This window comes from Ramularia collo-cygni (assembly GCF_900074925.1).
Source record: "Ramularia collo-cygni strain URUG2 genome assembly, contig: RCC_scaffold02, whole genome shotgun sequence".
NCBI classification, from domain to species: Eukaryota; Fungi; Ascomycota; class Dothideomycetes; order Mycosphaerellales; family Mycosphaerellaceae; genus Ramularia; species Ramularia collo-cygni.
Window position 1 is genome coordinate 313,772 of NW_019716256.1, and position 20,525 is coordinate 334,296.

General features: G+C 51.9%; 11 protein-coding genes; 6 read left to right on the forward strand and 5 right to left on the reverse strand.

The window, feature by feature from the left end:
• Positions 1-382: 382 nt before the first annotated feature.
• Positions 383-748, forward strand: RCC_01635 (uncharacterized protein; the record flags this gene model as incomplete). The annotated part of the gene is made up of 1 exon (XM_023766929.1): positions 383-748. The coding sequence occupies one exon, from the start codon at positions 383-385 to the stop codon at positions 746-748; it is 366 nt and encodes a 121-aa protein (XP_023622697.1).
• A 977-nt stretch (positions 749-1,725) lies between these two features.
• RCC_01636 (related to membrane proteins, contain hemolysin III domain) lies at positions 1,726-2,729 on the reverse strand (the record flags this gene model as incomplete). XM_023766930.1 has 2 exons in its annotated part: positions 1,726-1,926; positions 1,977-2,729. The coding sequence occupies 2 exons, from the start codon at positions 2,727-2,729 to the stop codon at positions 1,726-1,728; spliced, it is 954 nt and encodes a 317-aa protein (XP_023622698.1).
• A 358-nt stretch (positions 2,730-3,087) lies between these two features.
• On the forward strand, positions 3,088-4,081 carry RCC_01637 (uncharacterized protein; the record flags this gene model as incomplete). XM_023766931.1 has 2 exons in its annotated part: positions 3,088-3,206; positions 3,265-4,081. 2 exons carry the CDS (start codon positions 3,088-3,090, stop codon positions 4,079-4,081), a joined length of 936 nt encoding a protein of 311 aa, XP_023622699.1.
• Positions 4,082-4,161: 80 nt separating this feature from the next.
• RCC_01638 (uncharacterized protein) lies at positions 4,162-5,904 on the reverse strand (the record flags this gene model as incomplete). XM_023766932.1 has 5 exons in its annotated part: positions 4,162-4,690; positions 4,749-5,394; positions 5,444-5,500; positions 5,554-5,742; positions 5,796-5,904. 5 exons carry the CDS (start codon positions 5,902-5,904, stop codon positions 4,162-4,164), a joined length of 1,530 nt encoding a protein of 509 aa, XP_023622700.1.
• Positions 5,905-6,598: 694 nt separating this feature from the next.
• On the forward strand, positions 6,599-8,555 carry RCC_01639 (related to actin-related protein; the record flags this gene model as incomplete). XM_023766933.1 has 2 exons in its annotated part: positions 6,599-6,628; positions 6,678-8,555. The coding sequence occupies 2 exons, from the start codon at positions 6,599-6,601 to the stop codon at positions 8,553-8,555; spliced, it is 1,908 nt and encodes a 635-aa protein (XP_023622701.1).
• A 281-nt stretch (positions 8,556-8,836) lies between these two features.
• On the forward strand, positions 8,837-9,796 carry RCC_01640 (uncharacterized protein; the record flags this gene model as incomplete). The annotated part of the gene is made up of 1 exon (XM_023766934.1): positions 8,837-9,796. One exon carries the CDS (start codon positions 8,837-8,839, stop codon positions 9,794-9,796), a length of 960 nt encoding a protein of 319 aa, XP_023622702.1.
• Positions 9,797-11,318: 1,522 nt separating this feature from the next.
• Positions 11,319-12,624, reverse strand: RCC_01641 (uncharacterized protein; the record flags this gene model as incomplete). XM_023766935.1 has 3 exons in its annotated part: positions 11,319-11,449; positions 11,510-12,527; positions 12,577-12,624. 3 exons carry the CDS (start codon positions 12,622-12,624, stop codon positions 11,319-11,321), a joined length of 1,197 nt encoding a protein of 398 aa, XP_023622703.1.
• Positions 12,625-13,265: 641 nt separating this feature from the next.
• RCC_01642 (uncharacterized protein) lies at positions 13,266-14,377 on the forward strand (the record flags this gene model as incomplete). XM_023766936.1 has 2 exons in its annotated part: positions 13,266-13,355; positions 13,415-14,377. The coding sequence occupies 2 exons, from the start codon at positions 13,266-13,268 to the stop codon at positions 14,375-14,377; spliced, it is 1,053 nt and encodes a 350-aa protein (XP_023622704.1).
• An 889-nt stretch (positions 14,378-15,266) lies between these two features.
• On the reverse strand, positions 15,267-16,079 carry RCC_01643 (uncharacterized protein; the record flags this gene model as incomplete). Its single annotated transcript, XM_023766937.1, has 1 exon — positions 15,267-16,079. One exon carries the CDS (start codon positions 16,077-16,079, stop codon positions 15,267-15,269), a length of 813 nt encoding a protein of 270 aa, XP_023622705.1.
• A 2,118-nt stretch (positions 16,080-18,197) lies between these two features.
• Positions 18,198-18,836, reverse strand: RCC_01644 (uncharacterized protein; the record flags this gene model as incomplete). The annotated part of the gene is made up of 1 exon (XM_023766938.1): positions 18,198-18,836. The coding sequence occupies one exon, from the start codon at positions 18,834-18,836 to the stop codon at positions 18,198-18,200; it is 639 nt and encodes a 212-aa protein (XP_023622706.1).
• A 1,025-nt stretch (positions 18,837-19,861) lies between these two features.
• Positions 19,862-20,512, forward strand: RCC_01645 (uncharacterized protein; the record flags this gene model as incomplete). Its single annotated transcript, XM_023766939.1, has 1 exon — positions 19,862-20,512. One exon carries the CDS (start codon positions 19,862-19,864, stop codon positions 20,510-20,512), a length of 651 nt encoding a protein of 216 aa, XP_023622707.1.
• Between the last annotated feature and the right edge of the window lie 13 nt (positions 20,513-20,525).

Below are 20,525 nucleotides of genomic sequence, written 5' to 3' on the forward strand. Positions count from 1 at the left end.
GCCGGCCGTCCAACTGTTGTGAGTGGGTATCGCCGTGGTAGCCAGGATTGGGTCAGGTGGAGGTAGAGATCATGTCGTTGCGTTGCTGGGTTGCCTTGTCGAAAGGTCTAAAGATTTTCGCGTTCTCCAGCCTCCACCAGGCGCTCTATTCACCACTCAACAACTGACGCTGAAACGGCAGATCATTAACAAGTGGTAGCGCGAACTGATGGTGGAGGAGGCGGGCGGGATGCTCTGAGGCTTGAGCGGCACGTCGGCGGAAGGTGGAGCAATTTTATGAAACCAAACATCATCATCTCAATCAACCACCCTTGGCAAGTTCGACTGCAAGGTATCTCGCCTATCAGAGCACTTCCAAGGTACTTGCAAGGTACGGACGTGCATGTCACTCGCATGGTTACACGCCCCTACTTTGTTTTTGATGCTGCGCAAACTCACCCCGAATCACCTATCTCATGCCGGAGTGTTGTCCAGATCATCCCGTGCTCCATCCCCAAATCCCCCAGTTCAGCCAGATCTATTTTACCGAGTTCGGAACGTGTCTCACTCCTACGACCTAGTAGGTGGTGCGGCGACACACAAGCATCGACAAGCATTGGTATTGACCRCCAGAGAAAAGCCTGCATTCGTCCAAGACATGTCCGTATTTTCTATTCCAATCTATTCTGCCGCATTAATTGGGGCGCACAAGCTCCACGAGCGCTTCGGTTGCTTTATCCGCAACGTTGAATATTTGCCAAGCAAGTAATGATCAGAAGGAGGCTAGGAACGACGAGGCGAGAGATCCTCCCGACGCGTCAAGCGCTGCGGCCATCATGTGTGACCACACCTAATTAAGGCTTCGGGTCTAGAGCCTGCTCAATGCTCTTACGTATCCACCACCACGCATCAAAAGACGGCTCCTTCTCGCCGGCTACTTACGCAATGTACTCCGTGATCCCGATGAAGCTCCCCTTCCCTAATCATCGACACAGCCAGTTGAATGTTGCATGTACAGCTGAGTTGTGCATACGCGTTTCGCGTGCTTCTTCCATGCGTCGATCATGCCGCTGACCGCAGATTACCCCTAATCGTCCAGCCATTTCTTGCATGCCCCAATATGAGCATCATCGCCACTGCGTATAAATTGAGCGAACCGGCGGCTGTCAATGCGAGGCCACGTCTCCTACAAGGCGCAGCGATTCATAGGGAGGACTTCGTTGTACGCTATACGCAAGTATCGAGCACCCGCTTTCTCGGTCCGAGGCCATGCCATCCCCACCCGGGAGAATCTCAGCATGCCAGTGACCGCAATGATGGCATGGTCAGCTGCGCATCTTCATGAATGTCGCCTATCTGGCAGCTCTCCCGACTCCATGGTGCTCATACGTCTTACAAGACACGCGGTCTTCCGCGCAGTCCTCAATGCGGGTGAGATCCCGCCCGATCTGCACGACGTTGCAGAGACGTAGTTGTTGAGCCTGTGTAAACCGCGACCCGCAGTTCGATCGGACTTCCGATGGTGAGTGAATCGATGCATACATCAGTACGCAGAGCTGGACGCTCTCCGATGCTGTCCGATGACTGTGAGAGGCCATGAGTGCACCAGCCCAGCGCCCGGATGGTCTTTTCGCTAGCGCGCCAGGTCTTGCAGAGGCTCACCGCAGGAGATGGCTACTGCTGCATGATGCGGAGACCTGGCTGTATGAGAACGTCCTCATATCCTCATCACAGGCTTATGCGTGTTCAGCTCCACGCAAAGAACCCGAGCGATGCAGCAGAGCCAAATGCGCCATCATCAAAGCGAGCATTGTGCTGATAATCAAACGCCTTGATTAAGCCAACAAAATGAGCAGAAGCGGCCAGAACTACGAGCACATGGAAGATCTGATGTGAACTCCCCCAAATATCGAACTTGCCTGGGCTCCAGCGTTCGGGTACTCTCGCCTGTGCGTTCATTAGCGTTTGGTCGATTCCTTTAACCTCACTGCACTTACAGCATAAATCGCAGCTCCTGTAATGTACATCACACCCTGACCGACGAGCCAGGAAAGACCCATCTGTCGCTCGAGTTGTTCGTAGCCGTACATCTGAAGCCCGTGAATGACCGGAACTACGGCACTTAGACCCATCAACACGAACATCAAAGCTCGAACTGGCCTCCATTCCGGTGTTCTGAATTTGGGATAAAGTACAACGACCAGAGTCCCAGCTCCAATCGTCGTGATCATAGACCAGTACACTTGGATCAGCCTTGGCTCGAGAGCGAAACCATAGTATATGGCAGGAATAAAAGAGCCCCAGATCAAGACTACGATCCCGATGTAATCAAGTCTGTTGCCGAACTTCTGAACAGCCTCGGAGTGGTTTGAGATGGTATGGAACGTGGCACTCATACCAAGACACAGGAAGGCACCCAGGAAGTAACAGGCAAAGACAATGACATCTTCTACCGTGGCTAGTTCGAAGCGTGGCTTGATGTTGAAGTACATGATGCTCGCAGTGCAGGCCGCCAGTATCGCGCCTATGAGGTGCGTCCAGATGTTGACTGTTTCATTGTGGAGATGTCCTATACTTGCAGCGGACTTCTTGTACGAATTGGATGGTGATCGGTAGCCGCTGATGATGTAGTGGTTGTCTTGTAGCCAGTGTGGGATCTCATTCCAAAGTAGTGTTGCGGTCTTGATGGCTTTCTTTTCTGTCCTCGCGAGTAAACTGTCCGAGTCCTTTTCTTTGGGAATTTTGGACATTTTGAATGTGGACAAGTGACTGAGGGGGAGGAACAGAAAGACAGGCAATGTCTGTAGGAGAAGGAATCGAGTACGTAGGGAGAGGACACTTTATCTATATAGGACTGGAATAAGAGATGATGATGGGTGGGAGAGTGGTGGAAAGCACTAGCGTAGAACGTGGAAACGCCTACCGAGAAAGCGAGAACGACAGGCCAGATCTGACCTCATCAACAAACAAACTTGCATGTGAAAGCCAACCAGCGACCTCGGACAAGTCTGCAGACCATTGGAATCGAGACTTCGAGACGTCTGATGGAAAGTTCCAATTCGAGATTAGGCCGCGCAGACACGACACAACTTGCACTCGAATCAAACCATGGCGGCTTCAATTCGACCGCAACCGCGGAGGGGACCTTCTGGAGCATGGAGTCGATTGAAGCCCGTGGCCATGGATGCTCTGGATGTATACGGCCTACCATCCAAAGGCGAGGCAAGGTGATTTACCCTCCGTAATGCAAGCCATACGGTAACCCGAGCTGATCCATTCTTCCAGACTCCACGAATACAAAAACCAGGAAAACTACTACACCAAAATCGTCGAACGCTACATGAAATTCTGCGCCTCATCCAACGGAGGCGATGACCTCGAAGCGGCCTTTTCCTCTCTCACAGTCAAAGACAAAACCTCCCCACTATCCCTCCCTCAACCCACTCCCCTCTCAAACCCCTCTTCCAAACCACCTCTCACAACCCGCCTGTCAGACCCAGCCCACCATCAATCCGACCTCCCAAACATCCTCCTCGCAATGCGCAAACTCCGTGAAGGAATTCTCGGATCGCGCCGCAAAGACAATTTCGCCCAAAGAGCCTACATGTTCATCATCCACGCCAGCATCCTCACCAAATCCTGGGAATCCTACCAACCAGCACTCCTCTACCTCCTCCAAGAAATCCATCCTCACACCCCACTTTCTCAACCGGAATTTCAGGAATTCGCGGGTTATCGAATCCTCGATATAGCATGTCGACAAGGTGATCTTCTGGATGCATTGTCTGCGAAGAGTGATTATCAACATCAAAGTCGTAAAGTCACGGCGGTGTTGAAGGCGTTGGTGCAGGATGATTGGGTGAGATTCTGGAGGGTAAAGAGGGCGGTGGATGGGTATCAGAGGGCTATCATGGAGTTTGCTGTTGATAGGATGCGGTTGCATGCGTTGAAGTGTTTGGGGAAGAGTTATATGAGTGCTGATAAGGCGTTTGTTGAGAGGAGTGGGGATGCCGTGTGGGAAGATTTAGTGAAGGGCGGCGTGGGATGGCAGTTGCAGGAGAGTACGGGGAGTGTGGTTATCAGAAAGCCGAAGCCGAAGTGAGGAAGTATCTGGATGTCGACAGTCTTCACGAAGAGAGGAGCATTGTAACAGATATAGGCCGGTGTTTTTACATTCCAAAACTACCTAGGCGCCGGAGAGTGCGTACTAGGCCTTCGACTGCGACTCCTGTCCTTCACTCTCTGACTCTTTCTTGCTCGCACCCCAGAAGGCTTCATGACATACTGTTCCGTCTCGGGATCATACCGCAGAAGCTCCATCTCCAGATTCCAGAGCGGTGCTTCAGGGAGCGTCTTTACAAAACCATCAGCTGGCCTCGTCCGCGATCTCCAATACACCGTGGGGCGCTTAGCATTCTCTTCGGGCCATTCTATGACTAGCTTGAAGTTCTGGAGCGCTTTGCAGTCGTATTCTCCTTTGTCGTCGAGGCCTGGGCCGTGGAGTTTCAGACGTGATCGGACGGACGGGTGGATGTATTCGTGCGTGTCGAGAAGGGGATCCCTGGTTGGCTTACCGTTGGTAGGGTTGTATGCGCAATACCGGCCCGGCGTTCTTATTCTTGATCCACCGAGTGAATAGAGGCCATCCATTCCAGAGAAAATCTTGCCAAAAGACCAGGGCCTGATCTTTTCGTCTTTGTTCTCATACTCCCTGTTCGTTCAATGTCAGTCAAAACACCACTCTGGGTGTACATATTTCATTTACGCACAAATCATTGACCTCCCACTCGTCGTGGATATAGTCAAGATCAAAGTCCAAGAAGGGCTGACATTGGGCCATCATCCAAGCTAGCGAGATGGTCGCGATTTGCTGATCATCGTAGCCACCTCCGACATTGCTGTGGGCTCCTGGGAACCAGACCTGCCGTAATGTTGTGGCATTGCCTTCCAGTTTCTCCCACAGTGACGGCGGAAAGGCATACCGGCGCTCATCGAGTGCCAAGGCTTGAAAGGCGTACTCGATACAATCGCTCAAGGCAGTGTCGTAGAAGGAAAGCTCTCTCATGGATGTGTCCTGCAGTCCGAGACGGGTGAGCCATCCAATCTTGGGAGTTCCCAGAGCGCCGACCGTGTCCCACACACCAATCACTTTGATGTTCACGCCAAGCCGCGTCAGTCCTCGTCGCTCCAACTCATGCCTGTACTGTGGATCTAGGGCACTAGGTTTGTTAGGGAAAGGGACGTCTGGATGCTTAGGWCTGTAGTTGTCATCGTGTTGATGCTGGAGATCTCGGAAGATCTCAGGAAAGTATGGGATGCCTTCTCTTGTGAGAATGCCTATTTCTCCAATGACTCCGGCAATACTGCGTGATGAAAAGGCACCTCTGGAGAAGCCAAAGATGAAAATTTCGTCTCCTGAATACCAATCAGTTGTGTTCTTGCTGAGATGGTGACAGCCACGCACCTGGGACGTAATTTGTTGCGAGGAATTGATAGCCTTCCCTCACGATCTCTCCCAATCCTGCAGAACATTAGAATGGCGCTCTACAATCAGACAGACTAGATTGAGCAGACCTGCTCCGCTGGCACCGCCAATAATCTTGTTGGTGATGCCTCCGCCAGCGCCGACGCCTTGGTGATAATACACAACCTGGGGAATCCCATCGGCACTGATGGGCCTGATCGCTCTGGAGATCCTAGTGACATTACTGGTTATGGAAAGTGCGCTTTTCAAGCTGCCACTATCGCTGTTTAGCCATGAACCTTTCGGCGGATGTCAGTCGAGCTCATATTCGAAAAACAGCAGCAGCACTCACCATCCTCGCACAAGATTAATCGCTTCCCAGGCCGAGATGGCAGGGGAGCCCTAATTGATCTTCTCGCACTGGGCACGAGGCTTGTGGTGGTGTTCTCAGCCACCGACATTCTCCAAGGAAATCAGAAACAGCGCGTTGCCTCCGGTGATGTGAGAAACACTCGATCGCATGATCGTGGGTACGCACAAGAGGAAAGCAAGCGGCGTGAAAAAATGAGATGGACAAGAATAGAGATGACTTATTGTGTAGGTTGTGTGTATCAACACAGAGTGCCTGGGAGGATTCGAAAATAGACGTTGTTGGGCAACAACGTCTTTTGAGCACAGCCACTGCCGGACGATCAGGCTGGATCGGCCGAACCACGATGATTCGCTGGCGAGGATGATGGATCTTGCAACAATCCAACAACCAAAGAAATCGAGAAACAGCCGGAGAATGTATCATAATCAAGAGCAAGGAAAGATCATTGCGGGTTGAGGGAAAGATAGACTGAAGAGTGGCACGAAAAGAGGTGTTGGTACCCGTGACCTTAGGAAGAACTCGAACTAGAATTAGGTAAGCTGCCTAGGTATTCTAGAGGATCCACTCTGCTCCCGCCGCCGCCAAGACTTCAGCGCATCGCGTCAACCTCAGCTTGCAGCTTGCAGCTCGTGTCGCAGTCGCATCGACGACGAGAAAACTGCCATTGCATTTGCCCATTGTCTCTCACTTTGCCACCAAGACTGACAGGTGTTGCATGAAATAGACTCGGATACATTGCCATACCTTCGGCGCTGTGAGACACACGTCCTACACGCGACACGATGCCGCCCTTTCGCGATGACCAGATCTTCGTAGGCGCATTGCTTCTCTTATATGCAATTCTAGCTAATATACCTACAGATCATCTCGCCGGGCTCGCAAACAACRCTCGCTCAGCTAGGTCTGCCGGAATCCTTCACACCTGCTCGCTACAGACTACGATCGCGCATGTTCCCTGCTGAACAGGCTGGAGAGTACGAACCCGTCAAGATCCGAAAGAAAGAGAAGAAGGAGACGGCCGAAAATCAGCCAGACACGAATGGGGACCAAGAACCAGAGTGGGAGGAGGATCGTGTATCGGAGGAGGGGGCAATATGGCCAATCCAGAGTGGAAGCATCACGGACTGGCCCTGCTTCTACGCATTGATGGAGCATGTCTACAACACCGTCAATCCTCCATTTCACACACCAATTCTGATCATATCACAACCTGTTTGGACGCACAAGGAGTACGAGAAAGTGGCCCAATTCTTCTTCGAAAAGTTCAAGACACCAGCTCTGGCGATGATGGACTCTGCRGTGGCCACTACATACGCATACGGTATCCCTACTGCAACTGTGGTGGATGTTGGTCTGAGCAAGGCAGACGTTACCTGTGTTGCAGACTTTATCCTCCACGATATTGGCCGATCGCTGGCTGTACCGGATTGCGGTGGTGAATCGATGACCCAGCGACTGACCGAGCTCCTGCACGGACGAAAGGGATTCACACGAGAAGTGTGCGAACAGCTGAAGAGGAGTCCAATCTGCGAAGTCCTGCCACCAGATGTGCCTTTACCAAGCGCAGACGCAGACACAGCCGGCAACCCTGCAGCGGCCGCATCCACGGGAGCAGACGGTGCAGCTCCAGGTCAGGCGAAACCATCGATAGCTGGAGACCTACCGCGTGGACCAGGACCCGGGACTGAAGTTGGTGAAGCAGATAAGCTTGAGGATGACGAAGGTGTGCTTGATATTGCCAGCATTGTCACTGGCGGCAACATGCAGGAATATCTCGCACAAAAGGAGCGCGAAAAGGCCGAGAAGGCGGCAAACAAAGGCCAGAAGAAGGGCACCGACACACAGCAGCAAGCCAAGAACCCGGTCCGAGTAGCAAACACGAAGCGCAGTCGCAATACCTTTGTGTATGAAGACTTTGCATTGCACGACGCCATGAAGACGGCAGGAATGACGGCGCAGGGTATGACGGACATGCAATCTGCACTTGACGAGGGCCCAAACAAGCGACAACGAAGTCCAGAACCCCAGTCTGCTGTGTCTGACAAGCCTGCCGAGAGTACTTTGGCCGAAGCACCCACCGATAGCTCGCCAACAGGTGGTTTCAGACGAGAGATTGAAGTCGGCACCGAGCGCTTCCAAGCCGCTTCGGGTGGCATTCTGGATCGACTCGCCGCTGCGATACATCGGACAGTCCTCTCATGCAGCGACATCAGCAAGCGGAGTGAGCTTTGGGATTCTCTCATCATCCTGGGCAATGGCTCAAAAGTACGTGGCTTTAAGGAAGCGCTCGTAGCCACCCTCCAAGCCAAATACATCATCTCGCCCTCATCAGCAACGATATTCACCTCCGAGCTCCCATCCAACATTTCTACGCCTTTGGGGACCGGCGCAAACACCCCTCAACAACAAATACCGGGATATCCGCACCACAGCTCGAGTGTGAACCCGCTGCTTCACGCCGCACTGACCGCTCAGCATCCACAGATGCATCAACAGCAGCCCATGCAGTTCGCTCATAGCCACTCTCATGGCCAGACTCCCACAAGCATCAAGGTTGCGAAGATCCCGGAGTACTTTCCTGAGTGGAAAGAGACAGGCTATGATGAGGCTTCTTTCCTGGGTGCGCAGGTTGCGGGAAAGCTGCTGTTCATTCTTGATGGTGGACAGAGCAAGGGGTACATGACGAGGACGGATTACAATGAGCAGGGCCCGAGGGGTATTCACGATGTGAGGATGTGAGGAAGGAAAAGGTAACGGTGCGGTATTACAAGACGTCAGCGTTTGTGGAATGCGGTGTGCTGTACTGATAGATGCACGGGCCAGCTTTTCAAAACGGCGAGTGAATGAAATAGCGTGGAGTTCTGACGTCAAGCGCGGTGGATTCGGCAAGTCTGCCGAGATGTAAACCCTTTTTGTCCTCTCAACTCTTGTTCCCCTCGACTTTCCACACCTTGCATTTCAAAACATTGCCATCTCCCATTTCTCATTATCGGTTCAAACCGATCAACGTGCCGCGCATAATGGCCGGCTCCGCTCCGCAGAAGAGGACTCTCTCTTCAAAGGTTCGCACTTTGAGACTCGACTCGTGGAGGACTCGCGCTGACACTAGGCAGTGCATTACCCGCCGCCAGGAATCCCAGGCTCACGCTGCTGCACAGGCTGGCGCCGTCGCTGCTGCACAGGTGTTCAACACCGCCGAGTTGCTTGAGAACATCTTGGTTCGACTACCACTCTGTCAGATCTTTCAAGTGCAGCGCGTGTGCCACCAATTCCAAGACTCGGTCAATACATCCATTGAGATTCAAAAGAAGCTCTTTATCCGTACCAGTACCTGCACCGAGACTTGGAAGCATCGCGCATTACAATGGACACATCATCGAAAGCTCTCCTTCATCCGCACGACCGATGCTGCAGATGTTCTTACCCACTATGACGTGTGGACGGGACTTACAAACTTTCAGATCGCGACAGACCGCAACCCGTTGTTCTATTCTGTGGGAAATACCTTAACGTACGACTCTGAAGAAGGTTGTGTCTCAAAACTTCAGGCCGGCCCAGAATTCCGCTTTCTCTCATCGCAGACGCTCCAAGGCCACCCTGTACCATCCAAGCTCATGAAGATGCAGCTCACGAACCCGCCTACGATCCGTGTTGAAGTCGACGTACAATGGCGTCTCAACAAGACTCACCCGAGCATGCTCGTCCAGTCGCACAATCTGAACGGTACCACTGTCGGGGCGGTCTTGGAGGCGATTCGCGACRCAGTCCCGTACAGAACTTTCGGGCGGTACGTAAAAAAACGCAAGATTCCAACGGCCACGGCTGGACAAATGGTGAAATCGCACCCATCAAACGGGTCTCTGCAAATCTACACGGTTGTCATCACTCTTCGAGGCATGTTGCTGTCGTCCGCAAGGAACCGCCAGGAATGTCTTCCTCTGCCTGCAGTGGTGGACAAGTCGGACGATAAGAAGTCATGATTACCAATCAAAATCTGTGTCCTGAGTCGAGAATTGTGCTGGCGGGATATGACTAGCTGCAGAGAACAAGGAGACATCAAGATGGGAAGGCGTGCAATGATTACACTGGCGGGAAGCTGAGGGCTATTGGGACGGTCGATTATGGGTTTCATGATAAATTGGGAGGCGTTAGCATCATTCGGGACCAGCATGGTGCAAAAAGCATCGGAATGCATTACGAGTTTACGAGTAGAATAGCGGAACAGAATGAGACACGATTACAATCTCACCCTAAGCAAACAGAGACTACCGAGGCAGAGAAACCTGAAGCGTCCTCGTCTCCTTCTTTCTCTTGTGAAATTGATGCCGCACGTTGTTAATCGATCAGGTGAGACCTCCAAATCGACTCCTTAGTAGAGAGGCGGGAATCATCAATACTCATTTAATCTTGCCGCTTCTTAAGCCAGCCCACGYACCAWKRAYAMSGSSRMCACCRAGMTCWMCACAGAGACCTGAACCCAACGAGTACTCCAGCCACACTGCGCAAAGAGGCGCGCACGCTCGAGTCGTGGATATCGTCAATTCTCGAGATGCGATAAGTAGTAAAGATGTTGATGTCATGTTGGGATCTGGCCATAAGAAGCCTTCATCAACCCCGACGACAAAGCCCAAGAAAACAAAAACCATTTTCTCGCAGAACTTTCAGAGTCGAACAAAAGCTTGACACGGCTTCTATGCTATGGAGAATTGCACATCGGATGTTCACACTTTCAATGAAAGACAAAACACCATTCAAGCGTCCCCTGCCTCCTTTCCAGGCACTCCCCCGAAATCCGCGTGAATTCCGAGGTGTGATTAAGACCCGGTGAAATTGAAGATTGCCGCCCACAAATATCAAGATGTTGTTCCAAAGAAAAAAAAAAAAACTTTGGACTCTCCTCAAGGCTGCTTCTTTTTGTACTTGTAGCTTCCCAATGGCGAGCATTGTCGTCAATTTACTCAAGAAGAGCCGGCAACCTTCCGTTTCACCAGCCCTTGGATATGACTTCCGAACTTCAATTAGTGCCCTCACACCCTGATCATATACTGGAGAAGATGAGCAGCAGTACAACTGGATCAAGCAAGTAGAAACGCCACCGAATGACAAGGAGGACGAAGAGCAACCACGCGAAGGATTATCCTAGAACAAAGCGAGCATACGACGAAAAGAGTGAGGTTTTGTTCGGAGTGGCCAGGAATCAGTGAATGTCCATTGTACAACTTCTCATCAGCTCAGCCACTTAGGTGGTACACTTCACCGAATACTATTCACTGGAATGCTCCACCGGACCCATTGGTCTGAAAAGGACGTCGACGATCATAGGTGCTCACACAAGGAGGGAATCGTCTTTGCTTCAATCTTTCCTTCGCTAAGGCTAGCCAAGAGCCAGTGGTACAATTCAGTGAATAATTTTCATCAACCTTAAGGCCTTTCAACTTCAGTGCATCGTCTGTTCCCTGAATTGATACGGAATTATTCACTGATGAGGATACTCCTAGCCGCTCAGGCCTTGTTGGTACTGCTGCTGTTATTCCTGCCGCTGGCATCTGGCTCAGTTGCTAACGGAGATCTTCCGTTCATCTCCAGCCAATGTAGCACTCCCGCAGAAACACCATTACTGTTGATCCCAGGTGCTGCCAATACTCAGAGACATCGTCTACCCGAAAACCGACACCGAGCACACTTTCCTGAACCATATCCTCGATCGAAAATCGCCGCAKCCGCGGCCGTATAGACGCGGCATGGACGGTCACCACCAGAGCGACCATCATTTGCGCGACACGCCCGGCACTTGCGTGGCGCACGATTCACCCCATGGGTAGTCTCCTCAATCCGGGCAGCGTGCGAGCGTTTGCTCATGATCGCCGGAGCAAGGGCCATACCGACAGCGTTTCCTCCAAGGCTATAATACGCGCCGTGGACGGTCGGCGTGTATTCTTCGCGCAAGCCAGACCCAGCTGGACGACCCCGACCCCGGGATGGGCGGATGACGCTCTCCTGACTGAGGGTTTCGTCGGGGACATCGCTCTCCCGACTAAGGGTCTCCTCGGGGATATTGCTCTCCCGACCAGCGTTTGTCGAAGAGATATTGTTGTCGTCCTTATCGTCGACGTCGTGTGAACTATCGGCGCTGTAGCAGTCGCTCATGTCCTTATTATCTTGACTTCGAGCAGAGGGCGAAGAGGGCAGAGAGAGCGGAGTAGGATGGGTGCTACTAGTAGGTGAAGGGCTCTGCCGACCGAGCCTTATCGAGCGGGCTTTATCGTCGTTATTACCGGTGGCGTCGAAGGCGCTCATCACCTGGTTATCTTGGTTGTGAGGAGAAGATAATGAGAGTAGAGCAGGAGGATAGCTGATATTTGCTGGAGGAGTCTCCCGGCCGAAGGTCACCGAGCGGACATCACTATCCTGCCCGAAGGTCACCGAGCGGATATTGTTCTCCCGACCGGTATTTGTCGAATAGATATTATTGTCGTCGCCGTCGTCGACGTTGTGAGAAGTGTCATCGCTATGGAAGGCGCTCATGCTCTTATTGTCTTGGATGCTTGGAGAGGCTGGAGAGGGTGGAGCGGGAGAGAGGCTAGCGCGGGGAACGGAGGTGGAGGCGAGACCGCCGACGGCGGTAGGCACCTTCTCCTTCTTGACGCCGGCGACGGTATTGGTGGTGTTTTTGCGTGAGAAAACGCGACCGGCGGCTTGCCAGGTCCTGGTCTGTCTTGGAATCAGCGATGAATCAGAGAAGAAGAAACATTGATCTTACCATCAAATTGGTCCGACGTGGTGGCACACTGGAAGGAAGAGACGACATAACTTCTGTTGATGTCTTGGGTGATGGTGAAGTTGAGGTTTGGTGGTTTGAGTGACTAGCCGGTGGAAAGTGGATCGTAAGGAAGACCGTGGTGTTGTGAAGAAAGAAGATGGTGATGTTGTGGAGGGAAGAAGAGTTTGATGTTGTGGAAGGCAGAAGAGTTTGATGTTGTGGAAAGGAAAGACAGCGGGGCGTGACAGAGAAATATATATAGGGTCGGTACATGCAGGTTAGGCTGCCATGTACATGCATACGGAAGGAAACACGGAGTTTCGGAAAGAACGAAGCGTCTGAACGGAGGCAGGTAGGAAGGACGGGCCGCGAGGCGTGAGGCGTGAGACACCTCACATTCAGCTGCTGATGTTTGGATAGTAGATGCGGGTAGTGAACTTGACCTTTAATGGCTTGAATGAGTACTCGGTGGGAAGTGGATCAAAATATTACAGCGTCGTCGATGCCTTCCACACTTAAGGGTGACGTTGCTTAACGCCAGCTCAACTTGCCAATCATTCACTTCGAATGACTAATCATCCGTCCCGAAATGCGTCCCTCTTAGCCAAAAAGTTTCTCAGTCCTTCTTACTTTGAGAACAACACCCGCGCGATAAGCAAGAAACAACATCATCACCCTTCCCGCATATCATGGCTCGATGCAATCTGAAGCGTAAGGCCGTCGACAATGCTCCCGCTTCGCAGGAGATCGTCCCACAAAAGACAGTTCGGGCTCCAAAGGTATGCGCGCGCGGTCTCGAGCCTCGACACTTCTCCTACTAGACACTAACACAATATAGAAACCTCGTCGAGACCATCCCGCACGTCCCACCCGCTTCACGCGCAGCATGAAGGCGAAGGTTCCACAGGAGRACGTCTTCGCCACCACCGAACTGCTCGAGAACATTTTGATTCACCTCCCCAAGTGCAACATCCTCACGTCTCAGCGTGTCTCTCAGCGATTCCGAGATGTGATCAAGATGTCTGTTGCAATTCAGAAGAAGCTGTACCTCCGTGTTGGCGGCAAGGGTTCTTCTGAGACTTGGAAGGGTCTGCCTGATGGCACGTTCGTCCGAACGCGAGAAGCTCCGGATGTTGAGATGGCGGACAACAACAATGCGCGGAGGACGAAGAACTACATGGTCCCCACAGACTCTAACTCATGGTTCACTCAAGATTCCCCACCCCTCGCGACGCACTCTGCGAGTAACATATCCATTTACACGAACGGCGACTGGCGTTACGACGATGCGACGAGCCTTGAAGCTGACGAAGACATGAAACGCGCGATGAAGCTTTCGCTGAACGGCCACTACATCTCGCACACGCTCCACGGCATGCAGCTGACAAGCTCGCCCGCCATCTCCATCAAGGTTAGAGTCGACTGGTCCATGGGCACCTACGAGCGCGTCAGACTTTCCAACGGTCGATTTCTTCCCAAGCCCGAATATGAGCCGCAACTCTACGGAACTACGACCGTCAGATTGCGCAATGCTTCCGGCTGTACAGTTGGGAGGGCTCTACAAGTGGTTCGAAACTCCGTTGCGGAAGGAGTGAATCTCACACGCTCAAGAAAACAGATTGCTGCAGCCTCAGTCGGCGAGCTGAGGAGGCAAAAGAAATATGGTGGGGTTGTGGAAGTGTCTTCTTTCAGTATCACGCTTCGAGGTGTTCTGCTACCCTCGGATGAGGATCGGAAGGCATGTCTCGCTCTTCCCGTCGAAGTTGATGAGGTTGATGAGGTTGAAGAAGTCGAGCTTTGAGGTCTTTTGGACAGTCTTCCCGTACGCTGCAAGCATGCTGACTTGAATTTTACAGTATCGAGTGGGCGAGGTGCGATCCAAGACTGAGACGAAGGAACTGGATGAGCAAGAAACCGAGACCTGCACCGTCGGCTTCTCAGCTCAAAATCAGCAAATGTTCGGATTGAGACATTGGGTACTGGATCAGCGTAGGGCTGAAGGTTGGAACAACGCTTGCCGCGTCTCAGCACAAGATGGCGGCTGAGGTGTAGAAACTGGGACGAACGTAGAATAATACGACCAGAACGACGGCCGCAGATATACACTTCGGGGACATTTGGTGGCAGGCACAGCGGAAGGCATTACGACATGACGAGTAGATAGCAGAAAAGAAATCGACCGAGTCTCCGAACTCCTGATCACAGTGCTATCAAACAAGATCAGCACAAGCCCTCTTGTTTTGAAGACAAGACTGATAGTAGATAGTGCTTGAAGTTTCTCGCCTCACCGCCCTCCACGCCGTGGAGTCGTGGAGACTTGTGCACACCGAGACATAGATTAGATGGAGTGCATTTGTATGAGCTCAGGTACTGCTCAGCTCAGTCTATTGCGTGTGATTGATCGGGAAACACAGTATTGCCACAATTTCATTCTCATTGTTCATATGTTCTATTGAAAGCGTCCGTAAAGCTGATTGAAGTGCTACAAAGAACTGTTGCTCACTAGCCCGCTTCGCCTCGACAAGCCTGGATCTCTTTGATAACAGCTGATTCATGCTCTCTCACTCGCCTTATGATAGCAAGCCAGAAGAGTAAGCAATGCAAGCACAGTCCTACACTCTTCCTGTTGTAGCTCATTGATACTCCAGCATAGTGAGTTGTTCAGCCAACGCTCTCGTATCCTAGTTTCTTCATCTTCTGGATGACTTGTACTCTCCCCTAACCATCCAGTAATAATTCTGTGCAGATTGAAAGACACGTTCCCTCGAATCATTGGACGACTCGATCACCAAGCACTTCCTTCCCGGACATTTCTCACCCCTGAGAATCTCATCCCTCATCGCCCCAAGCGTTGCACCCTTCGAGCTCCTCGAATTATCGCACCTACACAGCGGATGACCTCCGCATTGGATTTGGAACGTGGAGCAAGGAGGCTGACAGATGAGCATATCCTCCCAAGTTCCCGAGGGCCAGGAAGTGATGGACTCAATGGTGGAGCGTTTCATACTTGCAACGAAGTCTCGAGGCGGAGAGAACTCTCTAGTCATGAGCGACTCGATCGCGGGGTGAATTGTCATAAGCATGCAGTCTCCTGCGGCTTCGTTGTAGAAGAAACGATATGGAGAGAAGACCCAGGCGCTAGGGTTTAGGCTCCCTCCGTGGTTTTCTCGAAACTTCATGATCCCTGCATTAGGTTGCGCGTCCAAGAAGAGAAGTTGACGAAGCTGCTTGGACTCGTCTACGACGGTTTTGAAGCAGGAGTGGACTTGTCGAGCCTTGATGATTTCGGTGGTGTCCATCAGGTGAAAGRGGATGTTGGAGAGAATCTTCTTGTTGCCGAGCATGCGCGCCGCGGAAAGCTTCTGGGACCCTTGAACCACTGCATTGGTGAAGGTATTGACTTGATAGATGCTGATGACATCGGAGGGAGAGTTGCGCTGGAGGAGAATGTGTTCGACGAGCTCGGCGGTGCCGAAGATGCGAGTAGCGGCGGTAGAAGACATGTCGTGTAGTGACGGAGACGTTTCGGAGTTGTAAAAGCTGTTGATGCTGTGCGTGTCCAGGTTGTGATCCGGATGATGGCCGTCGAGAAAATTCGGAAGAGAAACAGGCCTGGGGTTGGTTGTTCGCAAGGCAGGGCAAGTAGTGGAGATGGTTGATGTGAAGTCGAGTGTGTCTGTTGAGGGCTATAAGCGAAAAGAAGTAGATTTCGATGCTCCGGAATCTGAAACACCGGCTGACCGCTAGCCGAAAGAGTGATTAGCGCTCTGTGAGTGAATATATTACACGTGTTCATCGTCGGAGAGCTCGTGAAAGAGAATGGCATATCCCAACACTCCTGACAGRGCCTTGAAGAGCTGATTGTAATTCAGCGGCACGACCTTCGATCCTTACGTCGCCGCGTGATAAAAATTGCGATTTGTGCTCGCTTAAGAGCCCGGCTAGAGGCACTTACTTCCTATTCTTATACCGAGCATCGGTACCAGCAGCTAGCGATACAACTTGAGAGGAAAGAGAAATTAGGCAACGTTTGATGCAAGAAACGAGCGTACCTTACCCAAAGCTGTTTGTTTCTTTTTAACGCAAAGAAGCACGTACTACAAACATGACTTGTTAGATATATTCCTATTCGGCAGCAACCTATCGAATGTGTAGCAAGCGGTGAGTACTCATGAATCGAGCACATCAGGTCCTAAGGCCGCTAAGCTCAAATTAGTAATCAGGCTCCCTGTAAGTGAACATGCTTGCCCGCCAATCACACAACCACAGTTCACAATTACCATATGGCACTTATCGTGTCAGCAAGATAACCTACAGAGGACGGCATGAAGATTTCCGGCGCCCTTTGGGGTTTAGAAGGCTCCAGGGCCTGTGAAGAAGAAGAAGAAGAGTTAGTTTGGTGAAAGCTTGATTTTCCACTGTCAGACTTGGGCCGTTTAAGCCGTTGGACTTTTGATGTGATAGCCAAGCCTTATCCCCTTCCCAAATTCCGCTCATAGTGTCATGCCGGTCGTGGATCTGCCTCCAGAGATACTTCCCCCTCCCGCTCGTACCTCGAAGTGCTCTGCGGTCAAGTAACAGAGTAACCTCTGCGATGCAGAAAGAAGGCTTCAAGATGCGGCCTTGCAAGTAGATGGAATCTTTCACCGCTTAGAATCCGTTGCGTACTCCTCTGAACCTCAAAGCTAATCTTTGAGGCAGGCCCAAATGTACGCACTTCTTAGTGAAGGAGTTGATCTGTCGCGCGCGTGTAATCTCAGCTGCGGTGCACTCTAGAAGTGTCATCTCGAGGAGTTCAACCGTGTCGAAAAGGCGGCTAGCGGCGGTGGAGGCCATAGTAGAGTCTGCGGGAGCCGCGATGGCGCTTGTGGAGGAGGCCATGCTGGAGACTGTGTTCTGAACAAGCTGATTGTGGTGTGGTGATTGTGGATGCAGGAGTGGCGGCACCATAAACTGTTTGTTGTTGATGCGACGAGCCTGATGTTTATGCCACGTGCCGAGGACTCGATCGGAGGAAGATGTGCCGATGTAGTCGATGCGATGCGATCGATGATGAAAGATGATGCCTCGATCAGAGCAGAAGCGCCATTGGAAGTTGATGCAGTGATGCAAGTTGATGCAGTGATGGAAGTTGATGCAGTGATGCAAGTTGATGCAGTGATGGAAGTTGATGCACCAACAAGGTTGACCAAATCCCGAAATAATCGAATTCTCGAATCGGTTGTTTGCGGAGTTTGCGGGCGACTACGGGAGGAGTGCAAGAGCGAAAGAAAGGGAAGAGCGAAGGGGGTGAAAGGTCACACGCTACCTTTAAGCGCTAGCCTAGCATAAATGATAACATTTGGGGAAAGATTCATCGTAGTACTCCACGGAGTAGAAGTCATAGGGGTAATGAATTGATTGAGACGCACGATCGTGACTACAGACGGTCCAAGTCTATACCGAAGCATTTTCCTTGACTGTCCGCTTCACTAGTACATGGACTGAGTCTCATAAACGCTACCTATCCTTCACCTCCGTACACCGATTCACTCCATGTTCATCCAAGAACCACCTCAAAGACTTGTGCTAATGTCATACCAACTCGTGCTTAGAACGATGTACCGTCCGTAAGAAACACGTCAGCTAAAGATGTTACCCGCCCAGCGTAGCGGCTTCTGCCGCATATCCACAATCTCAAGCTCTGCGAAGACATCTGTTATGCCGAATGGATATCCCTCACGGCTCGTCGCCCGGCGCAAATCTCCCATCGTAGCATTCCAATCCAGCATGCCTCCGAACCCGGGTCTCAGCATGTGGTAACGGACCGTGACAGATTCGCGGGGTGATTTGACAATGAGCATCTTCTCCCAAGGTCCGCGTGGCCAGGCCATCATATCTCGCATGTTGTATTCGTGACTCTGAGCAATCATTTCCGCGTTACTGTTCAGGATGACTTCACCCAGTACTGTAGTTCCGAAGAAGGGGTGAATGATCACATCACAGCAAGGGCAGTCCACGGCATGAGGGAAATTCCAATCGGGGAGCTCCGCTTGCTCCGTGAGCTCGGCTGGTGGCTGCTGAACTGGTTGCTGGACTTCTGGCCCGACTGTTGGCTCGAGGAACATCACCCGGCGAAGCCCAAGCGAGTCGTCGATAAGACCCTTGAAGAATGAGTTGACTTGACGAGCTCGAGTGACATCGACAGTGGTACACTCCATCAAGATCATCTCGAGGAGCTCGGGTGTGTTGCAGGTGCGGCTGGCGGCTGTGGAAGACATCGTGGCTTCGATCCGTTTCGCGGGATGATTTTCAGAAGGATCGGTGACGAGGAGAGAGTCGAGGGTTCGATGACAACTTGACAGTGATGCTGCAGCTTTGAGGCTGGCGAAGGCTGATGAAGAGACCAAGAGCCGTTGATCGATCTGTAGCTTCTCTTGGCGGCGGATAGTGATGGCGGTGTTGAGCTGGCAGTCACAGTAGGAGCTGATGGCAACGGAGATGCTGAGAGTTGGTGGCGGTTGCAACTGATGGTGATGTTGTAGCTTGGTAGTGCAACAAAGAGCCAAGGACGCCTGCGCGTGCTAAGTTGACGATGATTCTGTGGTTGATGGAGTGCTCAGAGATGTTGTTTGTTGAAATTGATGTCGACTGCGCAGCAACACGAAACTCGAAGTCGAGAGAAAAGAGTGGGCAGGAGGCGGGACCAAGAATCACATGCCAAAAGTCTGTTCCTCGGCCCGCAGCTTGTGTCCGCTGCTGATCATCTCAGCAACAATCCCTCCCGCCTGATCTTGTTTGACGGAGATGCAGAAAACGAGCATAGAAAGATAAGACTCAGGCGAAATACAAGCCACTATTGGGCAGCTCGTGCGGTGGTGATTATTTCGAGGACCACGCGTGGGATCCATATGCCATCAGGTAGGAAGAGCTGCTGGCGAACCGCAGATTCTGTTCTATCCAATGATGCAGATTTCATGTTAGATCTAAGAATGTAGAGAGGCCACATTGTTTGAAGGCGCACATAGCAGTCAGCTTTGAATTAAATCTCCATTAACGCCATGTTTCACTCACGTGATTGCAAAGTAGTTACTTCTTCTTAGCGTCAAAAATTCTTGGTTCTCGAGCTCGACTCGATACTTCTTCCATCTGGACTTCTTCTCTGACCATCCACCAACCATCCACCGCAATTGTCCCAACACTCAACCACATCCACCGCGCGTCAAGCCTGCCTATCACCAGCGACAAAACAGCAAGCACTTCCACAACCACAACCACAAGCATCCCGTCCACYCCTACTATCATCATGTCAGCCACAGCCGAAGCCCTCGCGACCGTCGAGCTCCTTGAGCAGATCCTCCTCGAATGCTCCGTCTTCGACTGCGCACGCGTCCAACGCACCTCGAAGTTCTGGCGCAACGTCCTCGCCAACTCCCCCAAACTGCGCCAACACATGTTCCTCGAGCCCACTCCCGCGCGCGAAATCCTCAACAACTTTGGCGTCATCTCCCCTATCAGTGACCTCGTAGAGGAAGAGGGTGTAAAGAAGGGACGAATCATCGGCGATATTCATCCAGCAATGGGGATTTACGGGAAACAGTCACGGGGACACTACCACCTGCCGAAAAGCTTTGGAGTGGTCGTGTGCCTGACGCCCGATTTGCCAATGTGGAAGAATGGGCTTTGGGATAAGGTGCGCATCGTCAAGCATGCAAACGCGAAGACTTTGTATTTGAACGAGCAGAACGAGTTCCCGCAGTGGATAGATCTGGGCAAGGAGCAGACCATTGGAGATCTTCGAGATGCGGTGGGAGAGTTTGACGGGTGCGTTGAGGTGTATAWTCCTTGGTTTGTGGAGGAGGCATCGGGAGAGGTGAAGTCTTTGAGAGAGGCGACTGCCCTGGTGAGGAAAGGTGAAAACGTGGAGGAGGAAATGAAGGGGCTACCATCAGGCTAGATGGAGAAAGACG